At 41.4% G+C, this 11,561-nt stretch overlaps 1 protein-coding gene across 1 annotated transcript; it reads right to left on the reverse strand.

Annotated features, from left to right (window-relative positions):
* Positions 1-1,263: 1,263 nt before the first annotated feature.
* LOC115584337 (uncharacterized) lies at positions 1,264-11,381 on the reverse strand. Its single transcript, XM_030421681.1, has 9 exons — positions 11,119-11,381; positions 8,847-8,955; positions 8,389-8,563; positions 6,588-6,733; positions 4,308-4,484; positions 3,842-3,958; positions 3,596-3,682; positions 2,108-2,255; positions 1,264-1,859 (listed from the first exon to the last, which is right to left on the reverse strand). Exons 1-9 carry the CDS (start codon positions 11,379-11,381, stop codon positions 1,840-1,842), a joined length of 1,242 nt encoding a protein of 413 aa, XP_030277541.1. The 3' UTR covers positions 1,264-1,839.
* Positions 11,382-11,561: the final 180 nt, after the last annotated feature.

Below are 11,561 nucleotides of genomic sequence, written 5' to 3' on the forward strand. Positions count from 1 at the left end.
TGGTACTTTTTTATATTAATTTCTCTAGTTGGTAACTCTGTTGATGAAGAAAATGTCTGTTTTAGAAGTTATCAGTCTCGGTCTGCAGTCGATCAGAGTGCAGCGAGGTCCAATCAGATACAGCCGAATGCATTCCACGACAACTTGAATGGTGTAATTTTCAGATAGAAGTTCCAGTGACAAAACAGAAACAGGCAAACCGAGTTGTTTGTTTCCAGTGCTGGTTGTCAGAGTAAAAAAACCTAGTTCTACAAACAGCTTTGACTTCTCCTTTCTATGAAGCGTCGTCAACTCTTCTCTTAAAGTGCTTTTCACTTTTGTAACTCTGAGAGCCTCTTACTCTGACTTTTGTATCAGTGAGTTTGTTAATATTTCTAATATGAATACTGCTATTTTTTTCTCCAGAGCACTTTAATAAACAGAGAGAAAACGTGGACCAGGAAGTGTGTGTTCTTGTGTTTGATCGACGGGCTTCACACCTGAAACCAGTCACTTTGAAACTTAAGTTTTGGGAGTGTGCTGGAGGTCATGTAGCCTGGAAGCAAAATCCACCAAGTTAGGATCAAAGTGAACAAAGATATATATTTATATGGTAACACATTAATTAATGATAAATGTATAGTAAAACTTAAGTAAATAGCTATTACCATTAATTACGATGTTACACAACTGATTCATACTTTATTAATGGTCAGCAAATACTGTGTAGTTAATCTTTTACATTATTTGGATCACCTTTGTTCATGAACTTTATAATCGCTTAAAAAAACCCAAATATAATAACTATGAATTGTGTGATATGTCAGAATCGACCAGCTGTTGTAGTCGCACTAAAAACAAATGCGAGTCAACTGGGAGCTTAGTGCAATACAGGAGTGTTGGTGTTCAGAGTCAAATCCAAATGGGTTCCTTCCCTTTTTTGTAAACCTTGAAGGTTTGTGAATTTAAAGAGGGAAATCAAGGCCTTAAATATTCTTGAAAATAATCATAAACAGACATGGATTATCGAAAGTGCTTAAATTTATATGTTATGTGCAAGTTCTTTTATTATGTCTTGATAGTTGTCTATGAGCTTCTGTTCTCATAAAAAGTGTTTTAACAATTAACCTTGATCCGTGTCCTAAACTTTAGATCCTGAAATGTGAAGGTAAGGGGTCTGGATAAGTATTGAAAAAGTCCCTGAATTGGACGTTAAAGCAGGTGTTTGAACCCCTGCAAATAACTTCCCCCCTGTCTCATTAAGCAACAAATGAAAACAGTCGGTGTTGGTTTGATAGTTTATTAAAAACGATGATGAAAAAAACACTTGGTTAAGTGCATTAAGGTGCTGCAGAAAGTTAAGTTAAAAAATATCCCAGTGTTGCTCTAAGAAGTGGTCCAGATCGCATGATGCAAGTTCGACAACGATGATTTTAAAAAAGGCAGACTAAAGTTAGTCAGCTCTGAGTGTAATTTACAGGAAGGAAAGAACGAAAAAAAAAAGGCCTTTTAAATAAAAGCTCCTTTTCAAATGGAGGCTGCTTAAAAAAGTATTTGGTGTTTACACAAAAACACCAATGGAGTAAGATATTACAGTGCATAGAACAATAAAAATAGTACAAAGGCATTTGATGGAGTTTCATAAAAAAAAATGTTTAAATGCAGCTAAACTGGAGCTTTACCTCCTGTGTTCAGGCACGCTGACAAACAAGTGTTGAAATGAAATGGATACAGTAAACAGCACAGTGTTGAACAAAATGATGAGCTCTACAGCCTACAGGCACCACCGGGCTGAGGCTTCCACTCTTGAGGCCTTCAACCAGCAGCTGTGTCCTTGCTCCACCACCACCGGATGTTTTATCACTTGCTGGGTGCCGACACTGGGAAAACAAATGAAGGATTGAACGCCAACATTGTGGGTTTTTTCTGCTGCTTTCTAGCCAACATATATGGGCTCGAGGTCAGTCCAGGTTAAAGCCAGGTTTGAAGGCAACATAAAACAGGAAGTAGCTCAGGATATTTGGAAAGATATACAGTCCGGACTCTACTAATGTAGCTTCTGTTTAGTGTTCGGATCAGAGAAACATTTGAAGGACTGAAACCAAGACGAGAAAGGCGGTTTACTCACTCCTCTCCCTCAGGCCTTGTCCGAAGCTTTGCACCAGTCTGATGAGGCCCCAGAATAAACCCACTTTAATCAGCAGTGAAATCAAAGCGCTGGTGACAGCAGCCGCCTCCAGGATGTACACGCTGTCCTCGGACCACTTCTTTATCACCTGCAATTAAAGCAAAAACATCGTTTTCCAGCTGGAATCCATGCTGAAGCTCAAAACACTTGATACCACTCAAAGGTCCAGTGATGTTCAATCAGGTTCTGTGCTCAAGTACAGTTCTGAGGGTACTCGTACTTCACTTTAATATTTCTCTTTTCTGCTACTTTATACTTCCACTCTCCACTCTTTTTACTCCACTCCATGCATCTGATAACTTGAGTTATTAGTCATATTGCAGACTGCTGCACCAGAGCCGAAAGTAGCACATTTTTCAAACAAGTGATCTTGTCTGTGATAAAAACAAAACAAAACACTGGTTCCAAGAATCAGAAAATTACGGTATATTGAATCAGATAATGCACCAGGCTGATCATAGGTCCACACACAATATGTAGTGTATACACACACGTAAACACAGTACACTGCGTGAAAAAATGACTATTACTTTTGTTACTTAAAAAGGTGGAAGAATGGCACGCAGGTGGTCGAGTGGTTAGAGCGCATGCCATAAAAACGCAGCTGACCCCGGTTCGATTCTGGCCGGAGGTCATGTCACCTCCCCCTCTTTCTCCCATGTTTCCTCTCTGTCTACTGCTAATAAAGGTGTCTATGCCACAAAAAATCTTTTAAAAAAAAAAAGTGGAAGAATGACCACTGTCAAATCCATACTTAAAGCTAATAGGTGGCAGAATATCTCCAGAGTAACTGCTGACTGCTGTTAACTGTGGCTAGCTAGTTGGCTCAGTTAGCCGTGCAGCTAGTGGTTTGGACTGGGACCAGGGGAGTGTCGCTGTTAACACCGCTAGAACGAGAGCTTTTTATAACCCTGCAGGCCTGAGCTAGCTGTTAGCACGATCATTTCAGTGGATATCTGCACAGTAGCACATGTACTTACAGATGTTATTTCTGATTCTGATCATTTGAGCTATGTTTGCCAGTGATTTAAACTTTACCTTTAAATACATTTAATATCAGATACTTTAAGTACTATTGGCTTGTCACCTAAGTAATGTTTCAACATGATTATCTTTGTTTTTACTACGATATTGACTCGGTCACACATACATCAACCTGTTGCTGTCAGTACACACTGAAATATCAAACACGTATTAATCCTCTGTAGAAAATAGTCCCCAACAAATACTCTATTCATGCCTTTTCTAGCACCTTTTTGTAAAAATGACCAGTTGCTATAGGCTGTTTTTTCAAACGGATTTAAACATTTGTGGTCCACATTTAAAGATATGCGTCTTCGGTAGGAACTTTGATTGTCTGTGTTCGTCACGGCTGCTTCATAAAGCACTCTGCACTCTTCACTCATGTAGATTCAGAGAGAAGCTCACCGAGTACATCAGATATACAAAGAAGGCGACTTGAGGAAGGTTCTGCACCATGAAGACCCAAACTAACGCCTTGGCTTCCTTTAAAACCTGAAAAACAACAAAGAGTTCATAAAATGCAAAAAGAAACCACAACTCTTCACTTGTATATTTCACCATGTGTGCTTTTGACTGTTTATTGTACATCCTGTATGCTATTTTTCTCATTGGTTGATGGTGAAGATGACGGTTGGATGGATGAGCACTCACTGCAACAGCCCCGACAGCGGCCGTCAGGCAGGCCCAGAACACCCCGACTCCCAGGATGATGTAGTTGTCAGCAGACATGGCAGAGTCCGACGTCGTGATCAAGATGCACAGACACAACTGAAACACACCAACAACACATCGTGAAGTCGGCAAGTCACTCAAAGAGACAACTGTTTGTTTCCCGAGCGCTCCATTTAGTGCCAACACGTGAGGAGCAACGAGTGCAACTGGGACCTGGGAAATAAACCATGGTTGACTGCAGAGGTCACGTTGTCCTACACAAGGAATGTACCAACACATTCTTGCAGACTTGTATGATGGGTTATTTGTAAACATGTCAAATACTGCACATTCAACAAATAGTTTAAAAAACACCTCATGGAGGTTAAAAAGTCACTTTTTAGGGACGAAGCACATCAAATAATAACCAGCCTGTCATGTTTTGAATAGTGAAATGAACATGTACCTGAGCCTGCAGGTCAAAGGTCACCATGGAGAAACAGAGGTTGAGCAGGAAGTACTGCTCCTGCAGGCTCTCCAAGGCCCCGCCCACGCGGAAGGCCATCATGTTGGGCCTCCTGATGAGCAGCGTGGTGCAGGCCACGTGGATCACACCCAGACACATGATGCACACAAAACGAACCTGTGACCCAAAACACACCACAGATGATCTTTGGATGGTTTCAGGGGAAGTCTCCAAGGGAAAATTAAATAAAAAAAAAAAAGATGAATTTGTTAATGACGTAGCTATCGTGGGATGCAGGTCTACGAGTCAAACATCTACTATGCAGTTGGGATTAATGTACCCAGCAAACCTCTGGATACATACTGAGCTGATGTTCATAAACTAAAGATCTTGGATACATTTACATTTAATTCTGACATGGTGATGGTGCTAAAACAGTCAGATCACCATAGCTATAACAATTCATCCTGAGGGGAACACGAATGTGTGCACTGTAAGTCAGCGCATCTAACAACTGTCGGGAGATTTCGCCGAAGAAAACACAAACGTCAACCTCATGGTGGTGCCCGAGAACACATAATGGGATCCAGTCAATAGGGTTCATCATCTGGGAACCATGAATGTTTGTCACCCGTGATGTACCAATCTATCAGGTAGATGTAAACATATATAACTCCGCCCCTGCCGTTGGCTCTGAAGGAAAAAGTCAAGGGGTCACCACAGTCAGGAGTGATCCTCTGGAGACCACGAATATCATCATTTCATGGGACTCCATCTCACAGCTGTTGAGCTCTTTCAGCCAAATACAAGCAGAGGAGCCTGGTCCAGCCCTCAGGATGTTTGGCTGATAACAAACACCCTCAGCTCAGGGCCGTTTGGTCTCAGGGGGCCTGAAACTTTTTGCGGGGCAGGTTTCTGGCAAAAGAAATGCAAATTTGAAGGCACTGCAATTGCATAGATAGGCAATGAGTGAAACTGGTACGTATCACTGGAAGGCTTGCGACTGCTTTCTCAGATTTGAGGCACTGTGAAGAACTTTGGCCACATCACATAAGAAATCCTTTTAACTTGACATGTGTTCTTTGAACATGTGAGGCGGTGATATTCACCATGAAAGTGTATCTGGCAGACAGTAGCTTCTTTTTGGCTTTTTGGGGATGTGGTCAGTTATATTTTAAAACATAATACCACATAATGCCAAACAACAGCCACAGGAGATGCAGCAGCTGACTGTACATTCAAACCTGTTTGGCTTTACATTCCTCCGACTGGAAGAACCACCGCTGCAACCCACGGTGGCGTTTCCTCCTTCTGTACGAGCCAAAATCAGTTTCTCACACATTTCCATCAGTTTACATTCACCTCATCAACACGGCTGATAAGACGGTTCAGCATCAGCTATCAGCCACGATGCCCGGTCAGAGATATAAAGATGAACTTGTAGTAGTGTTTTTTTTCTTTTTTATATTCACTCCATCCACAAACACTTCCATGCTCACGCCCAGATGTGACTTGTACATACAACAAGAGTGACATCAAGTGGTGACACCCTGACTCCTTCAGACAGGATGAAAGCTGTGGGGAGTCACGGTTCTTTCCCCTCTCCTCAATAGAGTGGGATTATGAGAGGAAACTGGCTGACTATCTTCCTCTGGAGCTGTATATGCGGCTGGAGTATTATGCAGTTTTAAAAGAAGCCTGCAGACAAAATCTAGGGCCGACAAAAATAATTTTTCGCCTTGTCTGCATGTTTTAGGGCGACGGAAAATGAGTTATGTGTTTATTTGCAGTTGGTTTTTGCCGAGAAAAGGCCTTAGTATTTAACCTCATAAAGTACAGCTTGAATGCATTAATAATGTAATAATTCATGTAGTATTTAAAATGTTTGTATGTGGCTGTTTTTACAGAAAGCATGATAATTAGTTTCATCATAATTTGTAATTTGCCAGATTGATACAAATGTATATAAATGCATTCCCTTTATGCTGGCCTAAGAACATCTGATGTCACTGCATCTCAAACCAAAACGATTATGTCTTAATGTCTTATCTTACATTCAACATCTAAGGGGGACGCAGTAGATACGTGGTTTTCGTGCATTCTTTGCTCGTTCTTTTAAATCCACACGTGAAAATCAATAAACCAGTCACGGGAAGAAGAATCTAGTCTTTGAAGAATCCACTAACTGTGTTATTTAATACACATATGCAAACGATTGGTAATTCCAAATATTCCGCCTGCAGTGTGTTGTCCCATGGCGTCCAGCAGAGGGCAACCTACCAGCAGGTCCTGCTTGCCCTTCGACCCCAGCACGGAGAAGTTGACCACCGATCGAACCATCACTCCCAACACGCTGAGCACGAACGCCACCAGCTCCTGTCTGTTCTCCTGCAGCACGCCCCGGCTGATGTAGTAGATGCAGAACACTGCAGAGGACAGACCACACCACGCTCACATACCACAGGAAGGACGTATTCTTGATGAAGCTTCATTTTTATATCGGCACTATGCCAAGTGGTCATCAGTAGTAGCTTTTATCCCTTTAAAACCAATTTCCATGATATTTCTTCTCATCTTATTAACCCCATCGTCTCTGTATGTCTGACTGTACAGCCCTTACAGTGCGGTGGTCATTCACATTTTCTACTTATTATGGCCCTAATACTACAGGTGACAATTACTTTTCTTCTTATCGATCTTAATGATCTTCTCTATTAGCCGTTTAGTGTATACACATTTGGATGACAATGACAAATGCTTATTACAGGCGACTAAAGCCCCCCACTTATAACTTAGTCAAATCTGCAGCAAACAAACAGAAACAGTGTTGATCTCAAATCAAACTATTAACTATGTTGATGATCAGCTTTCTTGCCCGGTGTGTGCTGTGACGGGCACTCTGCACTGTGATTACTGAGTGCAGAGACTGGCTAATTAACACAAATCAATACTTTGCCGCTCTTTGACCACATTTCTCCACAGGGGTCATCCCGCAGCACATGTTACCATGGCGATCTTCCCCCAGCTTCTGGATAACAGAAAACCTGAATTAAGCCCAGAGACAGCTGGCTAACCTGCGTATCTCGCTTTGTCATACCAGCCCGTGGAGTCTGAAACCAGGATATGATCTTTATGTGCGCAAACACATAAAAAAAATAATAAAATGGATAGACCAAAACATGAAAAATAAACACGATGCTTGCGCACTCGTCGAATTATGTGTCCCTCTCAGCAGCACAGTATAAAGGGAGATGTGGAAAAAATAGGGAGCGTGTATGCAGAAGTTGAGCAGTGTGTGTATTCAAGTTTCCAGTCACATGTCTGACAGCCGCCACGGGCAAAACATTTTAACTCAGGGCTGCTAGTGAGATTAAAAAAGTACATTTTAAAGGAACAGTTCACTCAGAAGTTAAATTCAGTCATTACTCAGCCAGATGCTGATGGAAAGTCTGGTGAAATTCCTTAGTCCACAAAACATTTCTGGAGTTTCAGAGCAAAACAGAGCGGCAGCTTTCTCCAAAGATGGGTACTTAAATGTTTTAAAACGGGGGGGGGGGGGGACAAAACAAAAAATGGCTCCACTTAGTTTGTCCGGCATAATCTAGGTTTCAGGGAGCCCAGAGATCCCAAATTGATTTGAAAAGACAATGTGAACACCCTCCTATACAATCAATCAAATCCAATCAATTTGGAATCTTAGGGCTTCTGGATACTTGGATGAATGTTTTAGCGACTGCAAAACTTCACCTGACTTCACATCGGCATGGGGATGAGAAGATATTGCCAGAATTTTCCCTTTTTTGGAGAACTGTTCCTTTAAGACTTCACCATGGGCTCTATGAACTTAAGATGCGCAATACCGAAAAGTCCATGGAGGCAATAATGAATCGTTGGGACATGATGAAATCATCACTGGGAAATACCAGTTAAAGTCCCTGCATTAATGTCCTCCTGAGTCTTCGTCACAGCACAGAAACTTCTTCTTTTTGCTAACTTGCGGGTGCGTGTGGTGTGGCATCAACTTCCTGAAGACGCTGAAAGTAAATGTCTTTCTTTCTGCCGATGGAGCGATGGTACTCACGTATTCCGATCAGCTGGATGAGGGATACGGGGAGGTTGTCCTCATCCGTCACCTCTGTGTCCATGTGCTGCTTGTAGACGCTGGATATGGTGAGGCCAAGCAGCGCCAGCAGAGACGCGATGGTGAAGCAGAAGTAGAGCTTGAGCAGACATGAGAGCTCCGACCAGCGCTTTATCTGCAGGAGGGTGGAGATGGAGAGGCGACCCGTCATAAGGACGAGTCCGAACAAGACTAATATCCTGAGTGAACACAGAAATTCGAGTAGCGGGCAGACTGGGATTTCTGGGACTTTCTGACCCGCTGTTTTTTCAAGTTGATTTTATTTGTAGTTGTATTAAGTGATTATTTAGATGACATTTGAGTCCAAAGCATGTCACCACACCCACAGGATTTGTTTCAGTTTCCCTCCAGTTTATCACACTACGGTTTACAGTTTTGCTTTCGCTGCAGCGGCTCACCGGTCCACATGGTGTTGGGATCAGTTCCTGGTGTCTTGGCCTCAGGTTTGGAGAAAGAAGATCCGGACCCTCCCGTGGCTGACCAGAGGGCTGGTTGCCCAACAGAGGACTGCAGTGCAAAAAAATAAATAATAACTATTATTATTATTAGGGAAGTTTTTTTTAATGCATTGCAAATGATTGCAAATGTGTCCTCTATCGCTCTGCATTAGAGATGTGGACGGATTATGACACCAAACCATGTTGAGAATACGGGCGATTTAGCGAAAAACACCTTGGAGAGTCCCTTATTATTTATTGATGTTTTAATATGTTACTTTTTGCCGAGAACAGTGGCCGTAAATCAACACACAAACTGAAAACAGAGATATTACAAATGCTAAATCAAAACGTATAAAAGGAGCAAAGCACAAACCCGGGATAATAAACAACAATCAATGGCAGACCGTAAGCACAGGAAAAAGAAACATTTATATGTATGTATGCAGTTTAGAAATAGTTCAGACTAAGAGGAAATACTATAGGTCTTTAGCACATGTCATGTCAGAGCAGGAAAAGCATGGGTGATAATGATAACTGTGCTTCTCCTACTGTGACGTGTCAAAATGTCTTCTGAAAGAACGTACAAATAACAAACAGTATGAAATGATCATGTACTTGTGACACAGTGTGTTTCCACCGAACAGATGGACTTTGATACAAACTAAGTAAATAACTAAGCCTTTATGAAATGAGAGCAGGAGACGCTAAACAGAAACCAACACAGCACACGACCCGTCAATAACAGCTGTACAAAAGGATTTCAGGCACTATGCTAACAGTCTACACTGCTGATCGACCCTGTGCCCTACAGAGCTCAGGAAAATCCTCAAGCAACATCAGACCCATGACTGACTGTACAGCATGGTGAGCTGGAGGGTTGTGAAATTTGGGGGATTTCCGCTGTTCAAAGCTAAAATAGTGCAGATCTTTTCAGGATCAGTTTTGAATTCAAATAAACAGCATTTTTCATGATAACCTGAAAGATTTTCCCGTAAATGATTCATTGAAATATAATCAAAATGCAATATTTAAATCACAGAGGCTGCAACTTTTCGACGAAGGTCAAATGTGTGACAGTACAGCTTTATAACGTGCTGTAGAGACGCAATGGCAAACAAAATCTTGTTCCAGATGCAAGAAAAGATCTGGTTGGTACAAACCCTTACACATTTTGTACGTTGTGTACGTTTTTAGTTTCTTTCGGGAAAAAATGAAAACTGTGATTAATTCTCATTTATCTTGAGTGAAATTCCAATACTTTTAGAGTAATCTTTTGAGATAATTAATAATGATTTTTCCTTTGCAGCCCTGGAATTTATCACGAGTGCACCACGAGGCTGCAGCTCTTTGGACCGGCACACAACGGTGGTTTTCTGTGAGGGACTAAAGTGACAATATTGCAAAAGAAAACAAAAAACATAATGAATGAATGGAATTACCAGATACATAAAAAAAAAAAAGTTTTAAAACAAGTACTGACATACTAATAATGTGTGGTTGCAAATACATCAATGACACATACAACAATGAGTATGAACAAATCCAAAAATAGACAGGTATGTGTTTTTATCTTGAATACACAAGTAAAGGCAACGCTATTTAATCTTTCTGTCTTCCTTCTTTTGTTTCTTTTACAAGTACAAACTTGGTCAAGGTACCTCAAGCCTTTTGTTTTATTTAATCAGCCCAGTTACTGTAGGAATCCACTGACAACACTATGCAATAGCAATTTAAAAATCTTTGCAGGGCTAATAATTAACCTCAACTAGCCTGTAGAGTCTTTGTGGAAGGGGGAACAAACTAGGGAGTTGTCTGCCCACTTAAATAAACCCCAAGTAGTAGATAGAAGGCTAAATAAGTATCAAAATGGACTTAACTCTCACTTGTAGATGTTTCCCAGCGTCTTTAAGCATGTTATCTGCTGTGTATTGAGCTACTACACCACAGTAATTATTTCACATTTCTATGGCACCATCAGTTTTAACAGCTGGTGTTAGATTTAGTCCTCCTCCAGCAACATGTGGTACTTTGATAGAAGACAGCCAACAGAGACTAGAAACACAGACTATGACGTGGACAAATCTTTTCACAGTTAATTCAAGTGAGCTGTTGGCTGGCACAAAGTTGTGACTTATAGTTATAACAGGGTAATAACGATCAGATTCCATTATCTCGTGACGCAAACGTCACATAAACTGTGATAAGAAAGTCGAGAAACTTGTCTACCGACCTGAACTCGTCCATGTCTTTATGGACAAGACTGTGGGACCGGGAGTTTACATTCTTGCGACCTGTCTCTCTCTGTCCATCTCCAGCTGTGAGAACTTCAGTTTCTCTTTCGTCAAGGTAAACAGGAAACAAGAGCCTCTTCTTCTTCTTCTGCTGCGGTTGCTGTTGCTGGTGGTTACAGTTCTTCTTCTTTGGTTTGGCGTGGCTGCTCCAAAGTGCTGCTGCCCCCCGTTGGAGAACGACAGAGAGGCGGGTGTTTGTCATTTACATGTCTTTAACACGATTATGAGTTCGGTTTTCGTGTGTTTATCGAGCAGTTGGTCACTTATTAACACACTACTGTTTAATTTGAGTGTTTTATTTACTCATTTATTAGATTAAAACCAATTAAAATCACGAGTGTTTACTGCCATCTGGTGGCCACAGGGAGAAACTGCAACTACA

This window comes from Sparus aurata, chromosome 7 (assembly GCF_900880675.1).
Source record: "Sparus aurata chromosome 7, fSpaAur1.1, whole genome shotgun sequence".
NCBI classification, from domain to species: Eukaryota; Metazoa; Chordata; class Actinopteri; order Spariformes; family Sparidae; genus Sparus; species Sparus aurata.

Coding starts and splice junctions, on each gene's coding strand:
- LOC115584337 (XM_030421681.1), bottom strand. CDS start 11,381: ATGACAAACACCCGCCTCTCTGTCGTTCTCCAACGGGGGGCAGCAGCA. Junction 8,956..11,118: donor AAAGACATGGACGAGTTCAG/GTCGGTAGACAA, acceptor TTTGCACTGCAG/TCCTCTGTTGGGCAACCAGC. Junction 4,485..6,587: donor AGGGCAAGCAGGACCTGCTG/GTAGGTTGCCCT, acceptor TTTGGGTCACAG/GTTCGTTTTGTGTGCATCAT.